The sequence below is a fragment of the Heliangelus exortis genome, chromosome 10, assembly GCF_036169615.1.
Source record: "Heliangelus exortis chromosome 10, bHelExo1.hap1, whole genome shotgun sequence".
In the NCBI taxonomy this organism is placed as follows: Eukaryota; Metazoa; Chordata; class Aves; order Apodiformes; family Trochilidae; genus Heliangelus; species Heliangelus exortis.
This window is the reverse complement of record NC_092431.1, coordinates 5,118,318-5,145,117: the sequence shown is the minus strand read 5'-3', so window position 1 is coordinate 5,145,117 and position 26,800 is coordinate 5,118,318. Positions and strand designations below refer to the sequence as shown.

The following is a 26,800-nucleotide window of genomic DNA, read 5'->3' as shown; positions in this document are numbered from 1 at the left end:
GGGGGCAGGATTTCTCCTCCATCGCATGGAAGAGAGAGATTAAAGAAGAAAGTGGGAGTGGGGTGGGAGGGAAGGGAAAGAGGGGGGGGGTGGGGGGGGATGAACAAAGGAGATTGGCAGCACAGCTGTTTTGGGAAGAAAAAAAAAAAAAAAAAAAAAAAAGCCAGCCTTCCTGTTTCTTTAAAGCCGCTCATCTGCGCGGCGGGCCGGCTGCCGGCGGTGGGAGGCAGGCTGCGGGGAGCCGCGTTTGGACAGACGGACGGCCGGACGGACAGACGGCCGGAGGGAACCGTCCTGCCGGGGCTCCGCTCCCCGCCGCGGCCGATCGGGCGCAGATGGGCGGCAGTGGGGCGGCGGCGGCAGCGGCAGCAGCAGCAGCAGCAGCAGCAGCGGCGGCAACGGAGCGGCGGAGCGGCCGGTGCTGAGCGCACCCGCGCAGCGCAGCCGCGCCATGCGGAGCACGCCGCTGGCGGAGGGGGAGCCCTGGCCGCGCCTTTGCACCGCCGAGCTCGGGGGGCTGAGGCGGCTGCGGCGCAAACACGGCTGTAAAAGTTTCCGCGTCGAGCTGAAAGTGCTGAACGGCAGGAGGACGGGGCTCCGCGCTCACCCACCGCCACCACCACCACCCCCCGCCGCCGCCCCGCCGCCCGCCTGGGAGCCGCGCAGAACCGCGCTCGGCCCCGCCGCCAGCGCCTTCCCCGCCGTGCCGCCGCCGCCACCGCCGCCGCCTCCCGCAGCCCGCCCGCCGCCGCCCCCCGCCGCCGCCTCCCCGCGCCCGCGGCCGGGAGAGGCGTCCGGCGTCTCGCCGGAGATCAAAGCCCTGCAGCAGACGCGGCGGCTCTTGGCCAACGCCCGGGAGAGGACCCGCGTCCACACCATCAGCGCTGCCTTCGAGGCACTGCGGAAGCAGGTACCTGATTGACCCCCCCCCAGGCCGGCACCCCCCTTCCCGGGGTAGGGGGCATCGCGGCGCCCACCGACCTCCCCCCCGTCGCCAGCCGGGGCTCCGCGGGCGGGCTGCGGAGAGCGTTGGGGGGGGTGGGGAGGGCTGTGGTGGCGCCGGGCATCGCTTTGCAAATTCCTCCCCCCCACCGCCACCCACTGCTTCTCCCTGCCCGAGGGGTGCTGGTGGGTGCGCAAGGCGCGGGGAAAGAGCCAGAGGAGGGTGCAGGCAGGAGCCTGGAGTGGACGCCTGACAGAAGGGGAAGTCGGTTCAAAATGCCTGGAAGTACCAACCCTAGAGCTGTGCTAACACTCAAGATAAATAAATAAGGGCTTTTAATTTGTTTTCAGTTAGAAACTTTTGGAGTTTTTGCTTTGGCTTTTTTTTTTTTTTTTTTTTCCTTTTTTTCTTTTTCTCCCGGAGAGAGAATGGCATAGACGAGGGAGAAAATAAAACCGAGAAAGCCCTCTGAGTGAAAACAGAAGGTGAATGGAGGCGTTTGACCAAGCTTTGGGCTGGGGTGATGCTCCTGTACCAAGAGCACTTGCAGTTGTTAGCTCAGCTGCTGGCATGGACAGTCCCAAGGGGATCAGTTGGGCAGCAACATGTTCCTGCTGACTTTTGTGCAGAGTGCCCAACCCTACAGCGCCCTTAGGGTTCCTGCAGCCACCTCTGAAACTTTCCCTGTGCTCTGTGTCTGCCAGGGATAGATGAGTTAAGTTGTGGTTCCCTGCCACTTAGTTTCCCATGAATTTTACTGTCCTGTGTGACTGAAGCTTGTATGGTGCTGGGCTTTCTTGTTGAGAGGTCTTGAAAATCCTGATGGTTGTCTGTAAGAGATAATAGATGTGTTCTTTCTGGCAATGTGGAGCTTCTGAAAAGTAAATAGTTTGGGACAAAATCTCTCCATCACCTCCCCAGCATATAGAAGATGAGGACGGGTGTGGAGGAGCTGCAAGGTTCTTGTATCTTGTCCATGAGGATAAATCAGTGCCCCAGCCCTTCTGCTCTGCCCTATATATCTGCCTGTGTGTAGGCACACTGTAACAGCTCACTGATACACACAGATGTTCTGTTGCACTGGGCAGGTCCTGGCTTTTCTGCCTCTCCAGTAAATGCTGATGGGACTATTCCAGGTGTGTAGGAAAGAAGAGATGCACAGGACTTGGAGGGCTGTGAGCTGTATGTAGATGAGTCTGTTTGTTGGGAGGTGCTGAGTGTCTCCTGTCCCAGGATGGTTCCCCTCAGCTGGTGGGAGCAGCGTGTTCTCCTTGCAGGGGGGCTCACGCATGCAGCCTTTTGGCTACCATCTTTCAGACATTATTTATCCAAACCATTCCCCAAGTGTGCTTGCTTTAAGACTCCTGTTTCCTGCTTGGTGAGGCTCTGCTTGTTCCCACCTCCTGCATGATGCCTTCAGCCCTTCTCAATGACCTCTGTGTGCTCAGTAGCTGCAACCCAAGAGTTAATCCTCCGTCATCCACTTCTGCAAACAGACTTCTAGTCCCAACCTCGGTAGGAAGACTGGAGCTGTCTGTCAGGAGAGAATTACTGATGAGCATCTAAACTGGAGCATTTTTAATCCCCTCAGTGGTGGGATCTGACAGCTTCTGTTAGAATCGTGGTAATCCAGTATGTGGTGGATGCTGTGCCTCTGGTGCTGAGAGATGCAAACTCCAGACTTGGTGTATTTTGTTTCTATGTGCTGCTTCCGTATCTCGGTTGTTTGGTGACTGTGTGTAACGTGCTTGGAAGTGTCAGTCTAATTCTCCGTGGACACACATCTACACCACCAAAACCGCAAGGGGAAGTAGCACTGATTTCCCAAATCACTGGCAATCTTGTTCTAGGCTGAGCCTCAAGCAGAAGGCAGGCAAGCAACAAATTAAAGCTGCGCTCTTTGGGGAAATGGGCAACTCTTGAAAAGCCTCAGATTCCTGGCCTTGGCCCTGTCTCTATAAATCATTTCAGCCTTAGACTCAGCTGGGAGCCCAAAGAGCCTGGAGAACAAGTTGCTGTCCTCTCTTCCCGTGAAAGCCAGTCTCTAGGGTCAGCACAGGAACATACTGGCAGAGCTGTATTTGCTCTGCAGAGAGAAAGAAATCGTTCTCTGGGAAATATTTGCTGTGAGGTTTTCCTAGATATTTGCTGAGGGGTGGGCTGGCTGTCCCGACCATCATTGGATGACATTTGGATTCATTTCTCGTTGGGCTGCCAGCGGCATGCTTGGTGCTGTACATGACATCAGGTGACAGTCAGCTTCATTGCACATACACCCGGCGCGGGCTTGTCACTCAAATCATTCACACCGGTGCTGGTGGTGAGGTTTTTGAGCAGTTTGGATCAAAAGAGAGGATGTTGCTTTTCATCACATCTTGGTCAGCTGGGCTGGCACGTGGGGGTATGGGGAGATTCTGTTGTGGAGGTAAAAGCAGTAGGAAGGGGTTCTCTTACCTCGGGTAAGTCCTGTCCTTTCTCATACCCGAGCATACAAAGGGTGTAAGGAGGCAACCCCTGTGTGCCGTCAGCCACAGACCTCAGTTTACTTCTTGTTCCTCCATCCCTTCCTTGTCATCACATATCAGGCTCTTCAGCAGCTGGGAGGCTTTTCCTGAGACACTGAAACTGATACCTCCCTGCAGACAGGTGGACGAGGAGCAGGGGAGAGCACTGCACTCCTTTGGGAAGGGGCCAGGTACTGGAGGCACCAGCAGACCTTTCCCCACCTTGTTTGGATGTGCAGGGCTGCAGATGCCCATCCTGGCTGGCATGCAGGAGATAAAACACCAACGCTTGCAGGATGGGCCACGCTGTAGGGAGCCCATCCATGCCCAGTGAGGAGGAGGAGGAGAAGGAGGAAGGGGAAGCCATTCCCCTTTGCAGGATGCCATCTTGCCAGCCCACCCGACTGGCAGGCAGCGTGCTGGGCAGATGGGCTGACAGCGGCGTCCCCGCGTGCTGCAGCTGTGTACATATGGCACACATGTTACAGCTTTGTGTCGGCGAGCTCTCCAGATGGCAGGAAGGGGTGGGTTGGTTGTTTTTTTTCCCCAGTTCTTGGTGGAGGAAGAGCTGACCACAGTCGTTTCACGCAAGGAGAGGCTGATCCAGCCATGTCCCTGAGCACTTGGCTGTCCCCGCCTCACCTCCAAGGACAGGGCCTCCTCAGAGGTGGGATATAGAAGGGCGGCTGCCAGCACTGGGAAGCTGCCTGCTGTTGGGAGAGATGTGTCCTTGCCATTGTGCTCATTCCTTGGTGTCGTGGCCACCAGGAGGAAGGATCTCTCTCCCTCTCTCTGTATCCAGCTGCTGCCTTCACCATAGGGCCACTGAAGTGGGACTGAAGAGCAGATGCTCCTGAGATAGATACAACTCTTTCTCCCTAGTCTTGTGATCTTCAGATCCTCAGTTTGTCCCCCCACAGTGTCCCAAGAATCATCTGTCCAAGTAATCCTTCCACTGACAGAAGGCTCTTGGGGTTAACAGCATAATTCACCTTGGAAAACCCTCATCTGCTCTGAAGTACTTGGAGATGGTGGAGAATCTTCTGCTCTCTCCCTCTGCTGCTGCCTTTTCTGGGTGCTGCTCCTGTCCCTGTGGCTGGGCAGCTCTAACTCAAAGCACTGGTCTCCTGCCCTCAGATGCCCTGGTTGATGCTGGTCAGTGGGTTCTTGCACTGTCCTGGCTGCCCCAGTACCCCCCAGAAGTGACATGACAGGTTGTCTCTTCCATCTTTTTTCTCTCCCTGCTGTTGTGTGTGGTCAAGAAACCCAAAGATCCCTGATGTAGATAGACATGTGTGCATCACTGACTTCACAAGAACCCAAGGTCATCTCCTCCATCTGAAATGCCCTTGTGCTGGTTCACGAAGCACTGGAAGCATTTGGAGGAGATGAGAGGCAATGCCACCTCTGCACATCTTCAGAGCAGCTGCTAGCCAGGCCAAGCCAGCCCAAGGTCACCAGCAACGCTGGCTCCTCTTTTTGTCTGCAAATTCCTTTTGGCAGCAGGAGTCTCTTACTCCAGCACATCCCAAGTGTGAGACAACCATCCTAACATTTATTACAGCATGACCTCAGCCACCATGTTTGCTCCTGGAGGCCTTGGCCAGGAGGACATAGTTCTCTCCAGTGTTTGGTTGCAGTGGACACCCAAGCAAAACCAACTCCCACCAGTGTATTGCACTCAGAGGAGGTGGGATTGAGCTTCCCAGCTGTGCTGACAGACCCTAAAGTGTCAGCAAACTCTCCCTCCCTGGATGGAGACAACCACAGCAGCCTTCCTGATCTGGAGCCTTGCACATCTGGTTTCTCTCTGGAGCATTGCTGTCCAGCTCCTCCTCAAGAAAGCAACGCATCAAGTCACAGCAAGCTAGAGTCCGTGCTGGGAGCAAATGTGTCCACAGACATTTATTTTCTCTTGAAGTATATTGTCTTTTTTTCTACATCTTTTCACCACTGCGTTACCAGGGCGCTCTCTGCCTTAACAGCTGACAGCCTTGCTCTCTGCACTCATGGGTTCTGGAGATATTTTAGGGTTTTATAGGGCTTTTTAACTGCTGGAATGGAGATTTTTGGGTTTTTTTTTCCCTCACTAGCATCCTCTCACTTTTTTTGCTGCTGGCATGCACGTGGCTGTGCTGTGGCTTGCTGCTAAATCCATGCAGAAAAGACCCCGCTTGCTCCCATCAGCAGTGTGGTGGGACATTGGGAATGGCAGCTTCAAGGCCACTTGAAGGAGAAGGTTGTGTTGGGGTGGGGTGGCACGAGGACAAACTGGCAGCAGGGGTTTGGAGGGACAAGCCAGGCACTAAGGGCAGGCAGGACCTGCAGCTTGAGCAGTGCCTTAGCCACAAGCTGGTGGAGGCTGAGACTATTCTGGGGACACATCATCATGTGGTCACCCTCTCTGTGTGTCATCCCGAAGGCGGCTGTGGTTTGTCACCTCTGCAGGCGAGACACTGGATACAACCAGTGCCACTGGTGTGCCCTCACTGTGTGGTGGGAAGGCTGAGAGCTTTCCTCCATCACCTGCTGACTTCACAGCCTTATTCCCAGTGATTCATTCCCCCCATGATCCCACCAACAGGAAACCCTTAAATGCCTTAAAACCTAGTTCAAGACAAACCACCCATTGAGGGCCAACATCTGGCTGAGAAGGTTTGGCCCTGCTCCATGGTAGGAGTTGGAAAGATGTTGCTGGGCTTCAGGAGAGCCAGAGCACCCTCCACATGTTGCCCTGCATTGTCCTCGAACAGCACAGTGTTAACCAGAGCATCTGTGTGGTTCCAACCAGTCCAGAGTGATGCTTATGGTTATTTAGACCCCAGTTGGGGCAGAGCGGGGTGGCACTGTGGTTTAACAGCTAAAGAAGATGACAAAATACTAGCCTGAAGCAACACAAGGGGAGAGAAAATAAGGGAGAAACCAGACAAAAGGACAAAAAAAACCCCTGAAAACAATGACTGCGTGTCACCAAGAATGGGGTTGGTTTGCTCCCTTGGGTGCTGTCTAACTGATTTCAAATCCCTCTTACAAATCCTGCTCCTGTCAGGAGGTATTTGCTCTGCCTGCTGCAGCCACCCCAAGTTAACCTCTGTGTTTTCTTACGGCTCCTGCTGAAATCAGAGGAAAGGATCTGCTTTTCTCCACCAGGCTTTGAATCCACCCTCCCCTCCCTGCCTTAATCCGCTCTCGAATTCCTCTCCAGGCTGCATTCCCTGGGGTGGGGAAGTGGGACACTTTATGGTACCTTCAGCAGAGCCTCCTGAGGCCATTGCTGGCAACTGGCATCTCTTTTGGTCCATGCCATGTGTGTCCTCAGAGTGATATATCCCACCCCTGTCCAGTCTGCACTGTCCCCCAGGCCAAGCAGGGATGCAGAGATGCCAGCAGAGCCACGTGTGTGGGTTCAGGGAAGCTCCTGGGTCTAAGCAGTGATAGCAGTGGGGTGAAAAAACCCATGGTGTCCAGCAGTGACTAAAGAATCACCAGAGCCAAACTGGGGCTGGTGTAATACCATTAGCTCCAGTGGAGCTTGTTCTCCTATTTTCCAGGTGAACCGGACTCATTGGACCTCAGAGATGGAGATGGCCACCACTAAAATGTCATCCAAAAAGGTGTTACCCCACTAAAGTGCTTGACATTTTCTGTGCCCAGTGGCCCTGGGATTTCTCCTGCAATGGCCCCATGTACTCCATGTAATTATTATTTTGGGAGGTGGCTCCCAGATTCTACCCTAAGGGCTTTGCTGCAGCCCAGCAATGTGCTGTTTTTCATGCCTGATACTTGTCATATGCCCCGAAGATTTGCAGAAGGCTTTGAGGGTGCAACAAATCCAAGGAGAGCAGAGGAGGACTGTCCAAAACGGAGCAGGGCCAAGCCTGGGGCAGTGTTAAGCAGACTGCCGTTTGGAAGAGATCCCCAGGGTGAACTCACCCAGCACCACACCTAGGTTTTGTTTGGAGGAAGCCAATTCCTTCGCTCCAAGGAGTGAACTCATGTTTCTGCAATGTGAGCGATGGGGGAGCCAGGAGCTGGGAGGGAACCAAGAGCTGGGTTATTTGACAGCATGGACCCACCCCAGAGGCCAAGGTGCCTCACTCAGTCAGGCTTAGTGCTCCTGCCTGGGCCATGTTCCATGCTCCCTTTGTTCTTGTTGGCATTTTTAAGCTAGGTTTGGTGCCTGGATGGATGCTTCAGTGCCCGTGGCAGGGCAGGGATGGGGCTTGCTTTCAAGTTGCTGTGATTGCTTTGCTAGGATGGGGCTGCCCATTCCCCACCACTGCAGTCTGGTGGCAGAGAAACAAAAGCCTCCCACCCATGGGATGAAATAGGTGCCCATTGCTGGCCAGAACAGCTCTGCCCAGCATCTGATACCCTGAGGGGACACAGATGGTTAAGGGAGGTGATTCTGCTCCACTGCTCTGGTCTGTGGGACCCCTCCTGCAGTACTGCATCCAGCTCTGGGGTCTTCCGCACAAGAAAGATGTGGAGCTGTTGGAGTGAGTCCAGAGGCAGCCACAAAAGTGATCAGATGGGTGGAATACTTCTGTGAGGAAAGGCTGGGAGAGTTGGGGTTGTTCAGCCTGGAGAAGAGAAGGCCCTGGGGAGACCTTATAGCTATAAGGTCTGGGTCCTAAGCTGTCTACTTCCATGGTGCCATCATTGCCATGTCCACACACTGCTAAGCAGCTACACTGAAGGAGTCTGGCAGGGCTGTGAAAAGATGTCCCAGCAGTGCTTGCAGGCTTCTCCATCACACAGCTGTGTAATTCATCATCATCCCATCTGAGGGGTTTGGAGGACTCAGGGCATGTAGCTGTCAAGAGCAAGGAAAGGAAGCCAAGTCCCTTGCTGGTGAATCTGAGCACACAAACTAGACTGCCAGCCAAGAGGTCCTCCAAGAAGTAGGAGGACCTCTATGTGTTCACCTTCCCCCTGGAACTAGATGGAAAGAAAAAGAATGGCTCCAAACCCTTCCCAAATACTCTCCACAATGTAACACACCTTGAAAACAGGGGATGATCTTCTAGACAAGGTCTTCAGCTTGTTAAGGCTGTTACTCATAGAATCACAGTGTGGTTTGTGTTGGAAGAGACCCTTAAAGATCTTCTAGTCCAACCATCTGCTATGGGCAGGGACACCTTCCATCAGAACAGGTTGCTCAAAGCCCCACGCAGCCTGGCCTTGAACATTTCCAATTCTTGGGCAGCCATAACTTTTCTCTTCCTCTTTCTCCCAGTAGCTCCACAGACACCAGTCCTGGAGATACTTTGGAATGGTGAGAGGGTTTTCCCCTGCACTCAGGGCAGATGAGCAAGGAACAGCAGCAGTCCTGCTGCCCCAACCTGCTGATTTTCCACTGAGGTGCCTTAATTCTGGGAAACATCTGACTCACCCCCAGTGGAAGGAGGGGTGTATAAAAGCCAGAACTTTTAAGCACTGGACATTTATATGAACCTTCTGGAAATATTTTTGGCAGGAGGTGCAGCACAAAGAATGAAGCAGTGCAGTTGTGCTGGGTGTTTGGAAGCAGGGAAGAGGCAGCCAAATGCTCTCTGAGGGGGGGGACGACAGACCCTGATGTGTTTTAACTCCCAACATAACAATACAGCAGATGAATCAGCAGACAGGTAAATTCAGCAGCTTATTATGGGATTTTGTGGAGGAACTAGCTGTCAGGTGGGCTTAGCTTACTCTGCAAACACAGACATTTCTCTGCTTTGGAACCACCCCCTCTTCCTTGCTGCACCCCGAGGGGGACAATTCTGTCCTACCTGACCTTCATGTGGAGGTGATCTGTGCAAGTCTGTCCCACTAAGTCCTGTTTCTAACACTGTAAGCAAGAGGTCTGGACCCCCAGCACCCAACACTTCTCTTTCATCCAGCATTTTCTTGCAGCATTACAGCAGAGTAAACTTGGCTTTGCAGATGTTATCTAGACAGGTCCTGAGGATGTTTACACGAATTATATCTTACTGATAAGGACAGAGCTACCCAGCAGTAGCTCAGTGGTGTGAACTGGATTACTGCTCCCAAAGTCCATGGGATGCTTCTGGTTGTACTGTGCAGACCCATGACAGTGAACATACCCTACACTCTCCTTTGGTGGTTATTGTACTTTCTCATCCATTTCTTTCTCTAGTTGTTCCCCAACCTCATCCTGTGCCTTGGGTGAGAATCAGCTCCAAGACCATGTCTTTAGTAGATGACAGTGACCCTCAAGGAGCTGCAGCAGAGCCCTGCCTGGCTCGAGAGGGCTGGCTGTGGGCTGAGCACTGCTTCTGGCAAAAGTGCAGAAGACTTCCCATGGACTTCAAAGGGAGCATCTCTGGGCTTCCAAGGGCGCTGCCTCTGAATTGCAGATGTCAAGGATGGAAAAGACCTGTTAGGTCACATCCCGTCCTATCTTCCTGCCAAAGAAGGGCTCTTCTGCACAGGAATCCATCTCAAGAGCTTTCAACTTGTGTTGCTTCAGCCCCTGCCAGCCTGGGGATCACTGATAAGACCCATGAGACTCTGCAGAGCCCTTTGCAGACTCAACCAACAAACATCCTCTGGCCAAAGCTCTGGTTCCTGCTGGTCCCAGCCCGGTGCCATCATCTCCTGAAGCCACGGATGGTGCCACTATCCTTTCCTTTCTAATAGACAGCTTCGTTCCTTCTCACTGGTGTGAAATTTCAGTTGCAGTTCCTTCCTAATTCCTTTTAATCATTGCAAATATTGCAGGCAAGATGGTGAGCTGTGCTGCTGCTCAGGAGAAACTGGTGAGGTCAGATCAGGGAAATGCATTCATTGACTGCAGGGGAATTTGAGCTCTCCCCTGCTCCCCCCCAGCTCTCAAGGGACCTGCTCAGCTCCTGGTTTTGCACCAAACTTATGTCTCCCTCCCAACTTCTGTCTTTTGGGCACAGGTATGAGTGAGCTACCTGTGGGAGGGTTACACCTGTGTGGCCACACCAGCATCAGCCCTTTTTCCCTTTTCTAAGATGGTTTTCAGTTGGATTTTAGAGATTTCGTGGCATCCAAGTGTGTTATTAACATCCTTCACTTCAGCTTGTGCAAATCTGTCCCCTCTTCATTGCTGGCTTTATGTTAAAGAAGAGATAAAACCAAAGTTCGCTTTCTCCCCACCCCCCTGGGGAAGGTTGGGGAAGCTTTGGATCTGGATCTGGATTAAGTGGCTCATTCCTCTCTCAATTTCCCATGTTTAATTCAAAAGGAAACATTAAAATGGCAGGAGCTGAGCCAAGACAGGGAGGGTTCCTGCAAAATAGTTATTCTAACACTGTTACCATGGCAAAAGCTCTTATCTCCAAATGTTAGTGCCCCGCACCCATCATGGTGGTATCTGGGCTGCTCAAGGTGAGCCTTTTCCAGTGGGTGGACAGGGCAGCTCCAGTTTGCACTTTGCTGCAGCCTGTGGAAAAAGTGTTGTGTAATCCCAGTCAAGGGTTTTGTCAGCTGTGTTAGCACTGAGATCTTTTTTGGAATTTGCAGCAAACATGTTCTACAAAACAGTTTGGTTTATATTTTGCTTTTCTGGGGGTTTTTTCTTTATTTTTTTCTTTATTTTTTTTTTATAAAAACAAAACACAAAAGGAAGAGAGCAAAACAGATGAGGGGAAAAGACATTAGCCTGCCTTCTGTTGTGACTGGACAACGTCTGTGCATCAGCCTCAAGGATTTCATGGTCTATTTTCCTTCCACTCAGTTTAACTTCCTTCTTGCTTTAATTCTGAAATTATTCCCATATTTCACTGAATCCTTCTATGTTAGTTTCCATATTCCACTCTGCTGTTTGATGTTGGGTCTCCACTGTTCTTGTGTCAAAAGACCCTTGGGTGTTTCTGTTGCCCCAGCTTTTGCTTTCTAATTAACTCTCAGCTTGTTGCATCTGGGGGGCAGGAATTCTGGTCTGAGGGCAAGAGCAGTTGGGGGGTGCACAGTGGCAAGGATTTGGAGAGAGATTCCCAGAGAATAAATAGATACCCTGCAATATCCCCACTCATTGCAGGTTGGTCTGGATGACCTTTAGAGGTCTATTCCAGCCCAAACTATTCTCTGATTCTATGATTCCTTGCTTCCTCTTGGATATCAGTAGCACATGGTGTGTATTAAAAAAGGTCCTTTGAAGCTTGTTGCTTGCCTCTGGAGAAGCTGGATGTTGCTTGGCACCTCAGATGTGTCATGCAAGCCAAATGGCCCATAGGGCCTTTAAAATCCACGTGCACATGGATAAGGATGATCCATAGGATTGTATGGTTTGGATGGTTGTATTGGTTTGGATGTCCATCAGTATTATGATAGAGCTCCTCTCAAAGAGAATTTGAAGAAACTTGGGCAGGAGTTGCTGGTTAGTGACTGGTGGACAGGCAGGGAAAAACGGTGAGGAATGGGATTTTATGAGTGGACAAACCAGGGTCTGCCTGTGAGCTTAGCTCTGGTTCAAGCAGGGGTTTGGATAGGAGACCTCAGAGGTCCCAGCACCTGAAATGGTGACTGTGTGAGTGTGTTTATAAATGAGCTGGCAAGGTGGGTGAGCAGTGTGATAGGAAGTTTGCTGGCAATGCTCCAGCATAAGGTGTGGGTATTTGCTGAAGGTAGCAAAGATAAGAAGAATTAGAGGGAGATTATGACCCTGAGTGACTGAGTAATAAGATGGCAGATTAATTAAATATGATGTAGATAAAAAAATGTGATGCATGTGGGAAAAACCATACCAGATTGCACATATGAAATGACAGGTGTGGAGCTGACCATTATCCAGAGAAGAGAGACATCAGGGTTTCTGTAGATGGTTCAATAAAAGTCTCAGGTCAGTGCCTGGCAGTAGCACAAATCAAATCAGGAGTTATGAGAAAAGGAATATTAAACAAAGTAGAGAGCACAAGCATTTGTTGCTAGATAAATACACAGAGCACTCAGAACATGAATCTCATGTGTTGTTCTCAGCCTCTCAGCTCAGAAAGGACTAGAAAAGTTTCAAGGAAGAGTAGCAAGAGCCATCAGAGGTATGGGATGGCTTCCACAGAACTGTTTCCTAAGTAGGTTTGATCTTTTTCTTCTGGAAAAGAGGCTGAAGAAATGATGGAGGACTGAAAATATGTGTCCTGGAGGAGGTGAATAAAAATCTGTTCCAGTAGAGGAACTGGGGGACCTCAAGTGATGACAGTAAGATCTGAGTTCAAAACAAGCAAAAGGAGGGCAGTGTTATATAGAGACTGGGAGAAAACTTTGCAAAAGGATTTTGTAGGTGCTCAATATTGAGAGGGGTTCAGCTTGCCAGACCAAATTTTTGAACAAAGAACTCTCATGGGCTGCTGAATACAGAGAAGGCACCTCTAGCTGAGGTCATGGAGAGATGTTAGCTGGATACTTGAGGAGACCCTATATATGCCTGAACTTTTCTGCTACTCCCTTGGCATCTGCATATGGCTGCTGTGGGGTTCATGGAGGGGGTGGACCCATCTTGATCTGTGAAAAGCCTGGGTCAGTAGTCCAGAGATGATCCTGACTTTGTGTCATCCCAGAGAGGAGAGAAGCTGAGGCATGAGCACGGCAAGAAGCCTTACAAAATCTCAAACCCTCAGCAGAGTGAGACACCCTAGAGGCATGAGGAGGATGGAAGCTGGTACAGACACAGATGGTAGAGGGACACTGAGGCATTCCAGTGATTGATGTAGTATGATAACTTATACTGGTGGGCGGGCAGACAACTTGAGGGGCTAGGATGGATTTCAGATAAACTCCCAGCTCCAGTTTCCAGTAGGTGATAGACTCTTCTGGGTTAAAGGCTGAATGACCTTTAGCAATTTCACAAACTAGCAAGCAGGGCCCCAAGCCTATTGCACTCTGAAGAAGAGCTCTTTGAGATGAACGTGTTGAAGTTATGTGCCTAAAATTGAGCTCATCTGTAGTGTCTTGCTGGGTCGTGATCAAAAAGTAATCAAAGCTTCTGCTGCAGAAAACCTGTACTGTTCTGTGATTTAGACACGGGCTGTTTAATTTGAGTTGTTTGAATGTTTCACATTACACCAGGAATCTTCAAGGGGAAAGAAATAAATTGCATAAGATAGGGTCAAGACTCTGAACCAGGTTTGGTGTCTCCTGGGAGGTAAGGTACCACAATGGGGATGTTTCAGCAGGTAGGAAAGATGACTTCTGGTCCTGCTCCTACAAGAGCATCGTGGTTCTGCATGGCCTGAGAATCATGATTGTTGCTGTTTGAACACAAAAAACTCCAGGCTGTGATGCTAACTCTTCTCTTATTGCCTGATTTTGCAAGACCTATGATGGCATTGGAGCTACTTGTGGGGTGTAAGTTACTCAAGATGATTAACTCGGTGGCATGGGGGTTGCAGGTTTCTGAGAGAAACAGGGCCTTTGAGAAGTGAACTGAATGGCAGGCAGATGTCCTGGGCCAGATCCTGCCATCGTGTTTTAAGCAGAACTGCCCTGCTGAAATCAAGAGGCTTTGTGCTGCTTTCATCCCTGTGGAGATCAGCAGGGGAGTTCCTAAAAAACTGTTGGGACCATATGGCCTTTTATCACTAGTGGTCCTATTTATGTTAAAAACTGCTAAGAAAATAACCTACTGTTGTTTTGTCGCTGCTTCAAGCAAGATATTTTATCTATCTGGATTAATTTTTAATTATTTTTTTCTCTCTCTGTTACCCTTTCTAGGTTCCCTGCTATTCTTATGGTCAAAAGTTGTCCAAACTGGCCATCTTGAGAATAGCCTGTAACTATATCCTTTCCCTGGCCAGACTAGCAGACCTGGATTACAGTGCTGACCACAGTAACATGAGCTTCTCTGAATGTGTGGAGCAGTGCACTAGGACCTTACAAGCAGAAGGAAGATCTAAAAAAAGGAAGGTATGTTACAGCCTCCCCTTCTCACCCCCCAAATAACAGTAAAAGTTACAAAAGTCGAAAAAAAGAGAAAAAAAACCCAAAGTGCTTTCATTCCTTTCTCAACCTCTTGAAATATTCCTGAGATTTTTTTTTTTTATCCCTCGCTTTTTCTCTCTCACTCTTTCTCCTCCATCCATCTCATCTTGTAATAACCACATTCCTCTCTAATCAGAAGCTTTTCTCTCCTCCCTGTCCTCCTCTCCTTAGTCACCCATCGTGTGTTTTAGCACGAGCCTCATCTTCTTCGAGTCATCTGAGGGCTGTTATTTGTTAAACCAAACCAACCTCGGGTCGCCTGTTGCAGCCCATAAAACACGGCTGTGTTCTCTGCTTTGTTTAACCTAACACTTATCTCTGAGAAAAATCACCCGACAACAACAAAAAAAGTAGCTAATGGAGACGTTGGGTGTATAAACACATTTGGAAGATGTATGACCTGAAGGACGTGTGGGTATCTTGAGGAAACAACGTTCAATCTAATTACGCCTCGCATTCCTTTAGGTTACTTAACACTGAACCAATTAGGTGAAATCATCGTCAAGCGGCGGGAGGAGGAAGTGGAGTGTTCTGCCTGTTTTCCTCTCAGAGAGTGACATGGGTGAATTAAAGGAGTGATTGATGTCTTTGTTCGGGCTTTTATGACAAAAAGAATTTTGTAAACTTGAATTGAACTTCCCCTGGCTTTCTGGGCTCGCTTGTCAGGTGGGATAATAAATCAGTGGGATTTTAATGGATGAATGGGCAGCTAAGCCGGGGAGCAGGCTCCTTCCCCAGTGTCATTAAGATCTGCCTCTGATTTGGGCAGGTTTCCTCACTTTTCCTCCTCTTTAGCTCAACAAATCATCCTGCAGCAATTCAGTTTATAAATAAACACAATAGGACACTCCCTGTTGCTTCCTCTCGCTGTCCCAGGCTGTATTTATGCCCGTGGAGCAGCAGTGCCAGGTGGAGACACGGCACCACTTCCCCACAGCACCAACAGAAACCAGATGTGAGGAGAGGTCCTGGGCACAGCCTCAAGTTGGAGGTTCATTGTAGGGACTGTAGAGTTGCAGGCAGGGCTGTCCCAGGGACACTGATGTGATGCCCCTAACCCTAGAGTGAGGTGAGAATTCAGTCTTGGGTCCTCTCTCTAAGATGGGGGAGAAGAAGGGGATGAGCATCTTTTTTCAGGGTTCAGCAATTGCTAGTTGGGTCTTAGGTCCCCTCTCCAAGTTAAGATGGCAGAGAAGAAGAGGATAAGCATCCTTCTTGGGGCTTCAGCACATTTCTGGGCTGGCATTCAGGCTTTGGGTGCCCGATGGTCTGAGACCCATTGTCTTGGCATATGTAAACCAACACAAGCTTAAAGACAGAAAATGCAGAGCCAGATTTCAAAGGGCTTCAAACCCCAGGGTGTTCACATCTGAGGGTTAGGGCTGGGCCCATCCTTAATTTTAAAAAAATTAATTAAGAATTAAAAGCCTGACATATATGGCATGTGTTCTCTAAAGCTCACAGACACGGGGACAAAAGCCCCCAGCCCATAAGGCCATATGAACAGTAAAACCCTCCTGGGGCAGGGGCACATCCCATCTCCCAACAGGCCACCTCTGATCCACAGAAACAGCCTCATCAGGAGAAAATCTGCCTCTTCTCCACATTCTTGAAGGTCCTAACTCTTCTCCAAAGACCCTCTCTAAAAAGGAAACTGGGCTTTATGCCTGCAGCAGGCTCTTGGTCCCTGCTCTGCCTTGCTTTTCTTTCTGAAAAGTATCTTGAAAATGCATTTCTGCTGTTTGGGAAAGTCCAAGTTTAGGGCAGCACAAGAGACCTTGGATTCCCCTGGCTGATAATCGTTTTACTTCCAGGAGGGTTTAGAATCAGAGAATGGATTGGAAGAGACCTTAAAGATCATTTAGTTCCAAGCCCCTGCATGGGCAGGGACACCTCCCACCAGACCAGGTTGCTCCAAGCCCCATCCAACCTGGCCTTGAACACTTCCAGGGATGGGGCAGCCACAGCTTCCCTGGGCAAGCTGTGCCATTTGCTGAGGTGATGGCAAGAGCATGTTCAGCTGATGATGAAGCCAAAACCAGTAGGTACCACTAAGTAACACCAGCAATTCCCAGGAGATGGAAGTGGGGATGAAAAGCCTGGTTTGGAAGGACTCATCTTGTTTTCTGCCTCTCTCCTTGATCCAAGCAAATCATGAAGGAAAGGGATGGAAATGCCATTATCAGAGGGAAGTTACAGATCTAGGATGGCAATGCAGGGAAGACCCTAGGTCTGGGAGTCAAGCAGTGTGAAGGGATGTCTCTCCTGGGGGGTCTTCTGCAAGCGCCTGGAGGAAGATACAACGGCTTGGCCAAAAATCACTGTGCCCTCATTCATTTTGAAGTCGGCACGTTTTTCTAAACTGTGTGTGTTTTCAATCAGGTCTCCAAACCCACTGCTTGCTGCACAGTTCCTCTAAATTACGGACTTCAGGGTGGTTGTCATATTTTTGTTGTTATTCTTTGGACTGCCTTTTTTTATTCTTTCTTAAAAAAAGAAAGAAGAAAGCCAGCCCGAGCACAGACCTCCACTCCTTGACTTCTACCACTGGGCTCACAGCACTATTATCTCCTGTCATCTCCATTTCATTGTGTGTCTACCTCTATCACTTGCTCTTTCCTCTCCACTTGTGATGTGCTATGGCACCGTGAGCTTTTCACACCAAAAAGTAGCTGGTTGGAGTTTGTTTTGGCAGGCAGAGGCTCCAGATGTTGGGTTTGCTGGATTGTGCATCACCTTTTGCTTTGTGTTTGAGGGCAAATTATCTGCAGTCCCTAACATTAGGCTGTTATTCAGACTTTGCTGTTTCAATGGGAAATTTAATTGCTGTTTCTTCCCCCCTTCCTTCCACTCCATTTTGTTAATTAGAAAAGTTGGCTGGCAAAACTTGACTAGGAAAAAAAAGAAATCCCCTTTCCAGTCCTAACTACAGTTATATGGTGATTTTAGGTTTTACAGTTGAGACTTGACCAGGGGTGTTTGGTGATGGGGGATCTCATTTATAAGTGGCAAAGGAGAGAACTGAAGGGCTTCAAATGCCTTTTCCTTTAAAAAAAAAGCTGCACAGGAGGGGGCTGGGGAACGGTGATGACAGTCTTCATTTTTTAAAGCTGCCTTTTGCTTGGTTATACAAGTGATCCAGACTAAGCCTTGCCCCTCACCATGCATGCAAGAGTCATGCCATGTCAGAGGTTTGGGTTACAAAACAGCAGAGCCCCAGGTCCACATTGATGTCCCAGGAAAAGGGGGGGGAACCTGCCCTTGACTTCAGCCAAGAGCATCCTCCAGCAGCGCTGAGGACACGACAGCCAAAGGAGGAGCATCTGAGAGGGGAGTCCAGGTTTCCTTATCCCTGGTGCACTCCATTTCTGGATGGGACATGATCCTGAGTGGCCAAAGGATTTCATAGGGTCTGGGGTCCAGCCTGCTTTTTGCACAGACTCTTCTTTATAGCCTTACCCCCACCAGTGCCAAATTCTGGTGCCCTGCAGGAAGGTGGCATTATACCTCAGGGTGTTAGGGCTTCAGGGTGCATGGCTGGGTGCTCTCCCTGAAGCCTGGAGTTTCTGTGGGTGCAGAGCAGTGCACCACTGTCCCCGATGCCCCCAGCTCCACAGGATCCAGCCCCCAGCAAGGGCTATGGGGCAGCCCTTACCTCCCCACCGGGCAGCACAACCAGAGCCCTTTGGTGGTCTAACACAGCAGGATCCAGATACCCTACACAGCAATCACACCCAGCACTGAACAGAAAGTGCTTGTGAAAAACAAAACAAAACAAAACAAAAAAACCAAAAAAAAAGAAAAAAGAAAAAAAACAGCCCATTGCAAGGTTCTTTTTTTTTTCCTCCCCCTCCCCTTTTTGCTTTTGATCAACCCTTGTACAAGGCAGCAACATCGCCGCGGCCATGGGAGCTAAGCCTGAGCGGGGAGGGATGGGTGAGGGATTAATTTTTTGGTCTGTGTGTGAAGGGGGGCGGCTTGGTGGGTTTTCTTAGAGTTTTTTTTGGGTGGTTTTTTTTTTTTTTTTTGCTTCATCCTCCCCCCCAGCCCTGGCTCTTCTGGCAGTCGCAGACTCCAGATGTTCAGAGCGCGAGTTGGGAAGTCCTGCTGGCGCCACTTGGGGCAGAGGGCAGGGGAAAGGCACGCGAGCTGGAACCCGGAGTACTCAGTCACCGCAGGACTTGGCGCATTCCCCAGCTCTCTGCTGGCACATTCCCCGGCTCTCTCCTGGCCATCTGTTCCAAAAAAACACTTTCAGAACCTCATCATCACTCAGGATACAACACTGCGAGCAGCTGTTAGCGAGGAGGCAGAAGGAAAAAAAAAAAAAAAAAAAGAAACACACACACACATAAAAAAAAAAAAAAAAAAAAAAAAAAAAAGCCCCAAACCATGCGAAAGGTCTCTTTGTGAGAGAGGAAACTGGGTTATGAATAACAGGCGAGCAGTTGGAGCTCAATAAAAGTTTTCGGCTGGAATTTCGTTTCTTGCTTTTGTGCCTCTGTGTGTGGATGCGCACAGACGCAAGGAATTAAAACTATAAGACGTGCTGTCTCCCTGTACATGTATTCCCCACTAATTAAATGATGGAGAAGCACATACAGAGTGAAAAGCCACTCTATTTGTTGCAGGCTGCTGTGCTAAAATGGCTCACATTATGTGTGTAATTATTGCATTATATAAAATAGTTGTGGGGTTCTGCCGTGCCTTGATGCTGCCTCGTTGCTGCTTTGCTAAAAACAGAGTTCCCCCTGTAGATAACACTTTTTTCCATTTAAAAAAACCTCCAAGGAGGGTGTTCTGTGGCCATGTTTGCTTGGAGTGAGGAAGTTGAGGTTTTATATTATAAAAGAGAAATGGTAGTGGCAGGTTTGATTTGTATGGCTCCAAACCCCTCCACTCGGAGTGGATTTTTTTCTCTAACACTGTATCATGACTCGTGATTTATTTAGACAGACCCCCAAGATAAAGCCACAGCTCCTACCCCCTGGTTTGTATGGATGATCCTGGCTGCCGAGCTGGCTGTTACTGATCATCTGATATTGATTATTATAACACATCCAGAGCCAGCACAGTAAAAATCTTGCTGATCTGCAGGGCATTTCTTCCTCCCAGCTTCCCGCCCTGTGTGGGGAGAGGGGATCCAATAATGAGGTTCAACCTCCCCTTTCCCTGCAGTTTGACTTAGCAGAGAGGTTCCTCTTTAAAAATAGCTTCATTTCCCTGCTAGGACTTGCAGGCAGGAGCGGGCAGCCAGCCAGTCTGCTTCCCCACAGCCCTGGGGAGGAGCTGGACCACGGGACAGCAGCCACCAGCTCCCAGCCGTCCGTCTGCTGCGGGACAGCAGCATCCCCAGGGGGGGTTCTGATTCTGCCCAAACAGGATTTATCCCTGCTCTATGCTAGCTGCAGGATGATGCATCCAGGGAACAGAATATAAGGTGGCTGGGGGGGTAGTGAGGGTCTGTAAGCACCGTAGTGGCTTCCCATGCCATGTATTTGGCCCTGCAACCCAAAGCAGCAATGGGAAATGGGGCAGGGCTGTGAGGCTGAGGGTCATGGCAAGGCTCATGACCCACCTGCATGGGCAGCATCTAAGTGGGAGCTGTCTCTGCCCATGCAGGGAGGTTGGAACTAGGTGATCTTTAAGGTCCCTTCCAACCCCAACCAGTCTGTGGTACTATGAAGATCATGAGGAAGTTGACCCAAGGCTGAGCAGGAAGGCAGAGGCAGCTGTGTGCATCCCCAAGGGCACTGCACAGCCCGTGTTGGCCCATCAGGGGTGGTTGAGCATCAGTACCCCAAAAAGCAGGGCAGAAAACTTTTCATTGCATAAAGGATGTGGTTTGGGACCCCACTGTTACATGACAACACTCCAAAACCCCCTTTGCTTTAAGTAGTGTTGGAGCAGCCACATGACAGCAGGCAAATCTGGGGCCAGGGATTTGCCCCCTGTGGTGGGAACAGGGTCCCAGCATAAGTTCCATTCCCTTTGTAGTGACAGAATTACCAGGAATAGGGTAAGACCAGCCCCACAGATATCAGGTAACTACAGCAAAAGGAAAATGTGAGTATAAGAGACAGAAGAAGCCCTGGAACAAAGGCTGACTCAATTCCTGAAGTGCTGTGATTTATTGAGATTGAAATGCTCCAGGATGCTGCAGACTCACCAAGGTCATTGGGCCAGTTGTCAAATTCAAGAGCCATGGGAGCTCTGATATTATTAGTTTAAAGCAGACCCTGGCTAATAAATCTGTCTTCAGAGCTCCTGGGTGGATTGGAATAGGGTGGAGAGGGGAAAGAAAGGAGCCTGTTCTCACCTAATGGCCAGCATTGGGCAGCACCTGGGACTCACTGAGTAATGCCAGTGAGGTTTGCTGAGCTCCTCAATCAGGATGTAGAGGGATCTCTCCATTCCCCTTCCCATTTCCATGACCTCAGAGGTGCAGCACAATTGCCCTTACCTGCCCTTGGCTGGTCTGTACATGTTCCTTCTTGCCCCACCGCCACTGATTTTATCCAGTTGCAGTCTTCAGAGCAGGGAACAGCCACCATCCTGCTTCCCAGACCCCACCAGTGCTTTTTATCAGCATCCAGGACCCTGAGCTGAAGGGCAGAGTCCCTGGGAACACACAGGAGGTGTTAACTGTAATCTCAGGTCCTATTTGTTCAGCTCTTTAAAGAGCATCAGAGGCACAAGAGGGGGGACCAGAGGCCCTGTGGCTCCAGTGGCTTTGGCTTGGAGCAGGAGGCTGCTACTGCTGGGTAGTTTGTTCCTGCAGTGGGAAAGATTTTGGTTGCTAAGAAGGCTGTTCCAGGCAGGAACAGGGGGGATTTGTCTCTCTACTGTCTTTTAATATTAATGAGAGTGGTCACTGCTTCCCCCTTTTCACTTCTTTCACATTTTCTTTCCATGTGGGATAAGTTAAACAACTGACTTTTCTATTGCAGATTATTAATATGTATTATTTATTGTTGGAAAATAGTTTCAGGGGGTTCCCAACAGAAACATTTGTGATACACAAGGCTGTTTGTCATTCTCCCACTTACACCTCATTTATTCCAAATCTCAAATCCCAAATCCCAGTTAAGGCCCTGAATTAGGGCAATAATTCCTACATTATCCTGCTCTGTGCAGCACTATGTGGTGTCTTACAGTCAGCACAGACAGCTCCTTATGGATAAAAATTGTGATAATGAGCTCTGTTTCCAGATTTGGCATTTTCCAGATGTGAAGAGTTCAATATTGCCAGTGAAGGAGAGTAACCAATGCAGGTTGGGACTGCTGGAGTGATGTTTATCCAGGGGTTTTGTTATGGCTGGGATGCACTAGGATGCAGCCAGCCCATGGCCCCATCCCATGCAGAGCTGCATGGCTGAACACCTCCCCTACCATGTCCAGATGTGCTGCCCTCAGCTCCAGGAGCCTGAGGTCCAGCAGAGCCCAGCATTTCTTGCAGAGAGGAAAATATTTCAGCAAAATATTCTTATTGAGGGGAATCCTGATGGCCCTGGGGCAATTCTGTGTTTCCCAGGATCTGCACTTTGCAGGAAGGGGTAGTAAGGTGGATTTTGGGCCTCCTTACCCCTTAGCTTGGTGATGGTTGATCTCCCAAGCAGCTGCCTTAATAATAGTAAAAAATAAAAATAAATCAATAGTCATCAGCATCTTCGTAATAGTTATACATTATTTTACAGCATCCAGTAAAGGAAAAGGAGAGGTGATACAGAAATGAAGCAGATTGTGGAAAAAAAGGTTTTTCAGGCCAAGCTTTAAGTTGGACCTTTTTAAGACCATTGGAAAGATGGCTGATGTGTCCAGGGGGTTGGTGACTGTGTCCAAAGGACTTTCAGAGGCTGTACTGCACCCTGAAGGGCTCTTAAATCCACTGGCAAAAAGGAAGAAACAGTGGTTGGACTCAGTAAATGGGAAGTCATTTCCAAGTTTCTAATTCCTAAGTTACTTAAAGGAGGATTTAGGAGCCCACGTGATGAAGGCAGTTTGGACAACTGAGATGTGATCTCATGAAGGAGCAGGCCCTGAGGATTTTACTCTGTTTTGAACTACACTAATGATTGTTTGTGGGATACTCACAGGGCTTATTTTAATGTTAAGGGGGGTTTAGATGAGTGTTTCCCTGTCTGAAGCTGCTGGTCTTTGGAGCTGTGCATTTTCCAATGGAAGCTTGGCCAGAATAGTGAGTTGGCCAAATGCAATTACCCCAGAACATCTGCCACAGCACAAGGACAGGTTGCAGAGCTGGAGGTTGAGATGCTGGGAACAGATCAAAATAAATCCAGTCACTAAAATACAGACATAAACCCCATCCCCTGCACAAATCCAGCTTGGCCCAGCTTTTTTCTTTTGCTTGCTTGCTGCAATTCTGAGATTAGGTTTGAAAACTGAAAATAGACCCAAAGGGCTGTGGGTCTTGACAAAAGCAGTTCTTTGCATCATTTCAAGGGTGTATTTTTGGGGTTTTTTTGCAGCAGGAGCTGGAGCCAGCAACGTATTACCTTGTGTTTCCACCCCAAACCTTTCTCATCCCCTCTGTCTCTCAGTCCCTCTGCTCTGGGTGAGCTCTGGCTACCACTGTAGTTACTTTGCAAGCCCAACTCTTAGCAGGTCCCATGGCCAGTGGTCCCTGAGGACACCTCAGTGTGTACCAGCAATGGTTGTTGGTGCAAGGAGCCACGGGGACATCATGTGTTCCCTGTCTTGATGGTTCATCTTTCTCTTTCCAGGAGTAAAAACCAAGAAGGGGAAATTCAGAAGAGCTTCCAGCCAGTTACATCTGCTCTTGGCAAAGGTTGCACGGTCCAGATGAAGACTGCAAGCAGCTTTTTTTGCAGAAACCCCTTTTCAAGATGACAATTGGCCAAGGAACTTTCTTAATCTCTGGAAGAGAAAGAAGAAAAAGGAAAAGAAAGGAAGAAAGAAAAAAAAAAAGGACAAGGATGCTTCTTATTGTTGTTAAGCCAGCCACCTTTTAGTACGTGCAATTTATTTAGCACTTTTCCCTTTGCTTAACTGGGAAATGTTACCCTCTCAGCTCATGTGTACAGTAATTTGTTGTTGTTGTTGTTGCTGTTGTGCCAAAGATTTGATGGAGCTTCTACACTGTGTCTTATTTTTGCCTTAACTTTAAATCTTTGAGCCAAAGAAAAGGCAGAGGTGCCATTGAGATGGTGGCAAGCAGGGCAGCCAGCTCTCGGTGACAGATTCAAATTTCTGAGTCCTTCTGGGGGTCACCTCTTGTTTCTTCTGCCCTCACTTCTCTGCCTGCAGCCCTGGAGCCAGTGTTCAGTGTGGGCAAGAGCTGGGACACCACCAAATTGTGTTTGCTCCTTTCCATGGTTCTGCCCCTTGGGCAATTTCCTGATGTTCCTGCCCGTGGGACACATCCACAGGGTAAATGTACTGACACAAAGTGAGAGCTGAAACAGGAGCTATGAATTTTATTTTTTTAAATAAATAAATACAGTTCAATAAGCAAAAGCTAAGTGCTGTGTAAAGCAAAAAAAAAAAAAAAAAAAAAGTGAGTTCAGTTGGGCAGGGTGAAATGCAGCAAAATGATTCAGTGGGAGTTTCAGGCTTGTGAAGTTGGTTTTTTCCATCGGATTTTTCAAGACATCAGAAACCCTTGTAATGCAAAAGCATTTGAACTCTCTACTGTACCTTTCACTTCAAATTGAAGTAAGAAAAAAAAAAGAAAAAAGAAAAAAGAAAAGATTGAGAAACATTTGCTTGGAGTAAGCAGACTTTATAGGTAATGGAGCTCATATGCAAGACATCTGCTAATGATGAGGGGACAAAACTCTGTATTCAAGTCAAAAAAAAAAAAAAGGTATTTCCAAACCAGGGAGATTAACAGATTTTGTTTCCCACTCATGTGGGAGGGTTATTTGCAAGGCCAGATTTGCATCCTGGCTCCATCAGTCTAAACTGGGTCCCCAGGTGTCTGACTTACTCCAGTCTGAATGTGGTGGGGCTGGGGTGGGCGAGGGGGAGAAGGCTCTGGGTGACTGAATACAAAACTTCAGCTCCTCGGTGCCTGCCCCCTTATTTCCCAAGCTGAGCAATCAGCAGATGGATGCTAAGCTGGGGAGCTGGTGTGCAAACCCTGAGCTCAGGGGAGCAGGATATGGGGCTGGGGGGAGGTAAGGGGGAGCTCTGCAGGGGCCATCTGCCTGCTGCCAAGTCCCCTGGACCAGGTGAGGGTGGGCAAGCTCCTGATGAGGATGCTCTGGATGCCCTCTACTTAATTTCTGGGACATACAGGGGATGGTGTTGTCCAAACTGCCTCCCTGGAGCTCATTATACTGCTCACCCCTCTGCCCAGTCATTATTAGCAGCCCAATAAACTACATTTTTAGATTGTTGTTTGTATTTCTTTATTTAAGCACAGTTTTTAACCCTGTCTTTCATTATATACATGAAGGCCAACTGTTTAGCTTGTCACAGGGGGCTGAGCACACTGTGGGAACACTTCAGGGTTGTTTGCACCCATGTCAAAGGGTTGGGTTTGAAGTGTGTTTGCTTGCAAGAACTGACAAGTGGTTGGACCTTGTGGATGTGGCCCAGCCACAGAAAACAATAAGAGAATGAGAACTGGAAGGTAGAATTAAAGAAACAAACAAACAAACAAACAAAAAAACAATAAAAAACCAACACAAAAACACAGCATCACAAAATGACCTAAAGGAGGAATGCAGGGTTTTTTATGAGACCATGCTGCAATTCTCCCAGTTGGGTTTTGAGCACACACAAGCCTGCACTGTGTAGCTGGGGGATAAGGAAACCGTGGCCATTTCTGTCTGTGAGCAGCATCCAAAATTCACCAAGCATTTTGGAGAGCTGGTCATGAGGTTTCTGGTCATGAGTTCTGCCGTGGCTCTCAGCTCGTGAAAGTTAATAATTATCAGTAAGGCAAGGTCTGTGGGGAGGTTCAGCAATACAATACTGCTGATATTCATTATTTACCTCTTTTTTTTTTTTTTTTTTTCTCAATTTCTGTTAACAGATAAGAAATTTGCTGCAAATACGTAAGCCACAAGCTGGGCAGCATCATTAGGTTGCAACTGGGGCTTTAGATTTTGCAATATTGTTTGTCCCTCTGATAAAAGAAACATTTACTCTTAGGATCAAGTTGCTTCATTGACAAATTCATAAATTCACTTTCTTTAAACATTCCCTGCTACTCCTACCCCACCACTGCCCTCCACTAAATGCAGGCATAGAGATATCCCTTACAGGCTTTTTAAAAAAAATATGTTCTGCTTAGTTTGGGTTGGAAGAGACCCTAAGCATCATCTAGTTCTAAACCCCCTGCATGGGCAGGGGCACTTCCCAGGATGAGGCAGGGATGTTTAAGTGAAAAAAACCTCCACAAGAGTCTGTGTGGATACTTCTGCATCCCAGTGGGAGGTCAGGAGAGGCAAGAGGAGCAGCAGTAGTCATTCCTACCAGTGTCCCATGCTGCCCAGCCCAGCTCCAGCAGCCAATTCTGACAGCAAAAAGGACAAATTTTTACCAAAGAGTAGAAATCATGTGAGCTTGAGCACTACAGGGGAGGTGACACTCAGCTTCCCTGTCCAGACATGCAGGCAGGTCAGCCAAGGTACAGAGCTGACCTTGCCTCCCTCCTCCCCAGCAAACAGGCCAAACGATTGCTGATAACAAGGGAATCATGTTTGTTATCCTGCTGGAAAAGCAAAGCAGCCCTCATGGTCTCACCTCCCAGGGTCAGCAAAGCCAAAGCCTTTGCTCCTCATTGGCACCAGCCCCGAGCTCCAGATCTTGGCAGGGAGGGCAAAGGAGCCCCATAACCCCAGTCCCCATGCAGGAGGATTTGCAGAAGCTCAGCTCACCAGGACCCACCATGGGACAGAGGGAAAAAAAAAGGCATTCATTAGGCAAAAGGGATGCTGAGAGGCCAGTGGGATTTGTGTTCTGCCCAGATGCTGAATGCTGTATTAAACCAAAGCAAATCGAGGGTGGTGGTTTTATTTTTATTTTTTCCTGATGCAAAACCATACTGGTCCTTTTTGTTGGCTTGAGTGAGCACCTCCACCTCCTCTGCCTCACATGAACAGAGATGCTCCTGCCCAAGCTAACTTGTCACTATTTCCATGCTCAGGTTTTCCCAAGCTTTGGTAGGCTGGTGCCATAGTTCCAGTTCATTTTCTTTTCTCTAACCAGGGTATTTCCATACTGAAAGGGGATGGCACAGGCAAAGCAAAGCCCTCTGCCCAAACCAAGGTGGCCAAGTCCTATCCATAACTCCTAACCTTGTGTCTCTGAGGATATTCCTCAGGGCAGACCCCAGCCTGCATGTTTGTGTCCTCATATTGTCAGCTTGAGGTGCTTTGGAGAGGAAAACAAAATTCCCAACAACCTGGAT

General features: G+C 49.0%; 1 protein-coding gene across 2 annotated transcripts; it reads left to right on the top strand.

Annotated features, from left to right (window-relative positions):
- Window positions 1-104: 104 nt before the first annotated feature.
- On the top strand, window positions 105-24,779 carry ATOH8 (atonal bHLH transcription factor 8). Of its 2 annotated transcripts, none has more exons than XM_071753236.1 (3): window positions 105-910; window positions 14,131-14,322; window positions 14,863-15,868. In XM_071753236.1, the coding sequence occupies exons 1-3, from the start codon at window positions 452-454 to the stop codon at window positions 14,869-14,871; spliced, it is 660 nt and encodes a 219-aa protein (XP_071609337.1). In that variant the 5' UTR covers window positions 105-451; the 3' UTR covers window positions 14,872-15,868. The 2 variants fall into 2 exon arrangements, with proteins under 2 accessions (XP_071609337.1, XP_071609336.1); XM_071753235.1 differs by lacking the exon at window positions 14,863-15,868 and adding an exon at window positions 23,142-24,779 and having other exon boundaries at window positions 187-910.
- The last annotated feature ends 2,021 nt before the right edge of the window (window positions 24,780-26,800 follow it).

Bases quoted from the DNA above. Each gene is read 5' to 3' on its own strand.
- ATOH8 (XM_071753236.1), top strand. From the start codon at position 452: ATGCGGAGCACGCCGCTGGCGGAGGGGGAGCCCTGGCCGCGCCTTTGC. The intron at 911-14,130 runs GTACCTGATTGA...TACCCTTTCTAG, and splicing joins TCGAGGCACTGCGGAAGCAG to GTTCCCTGCTATTCTTATGG.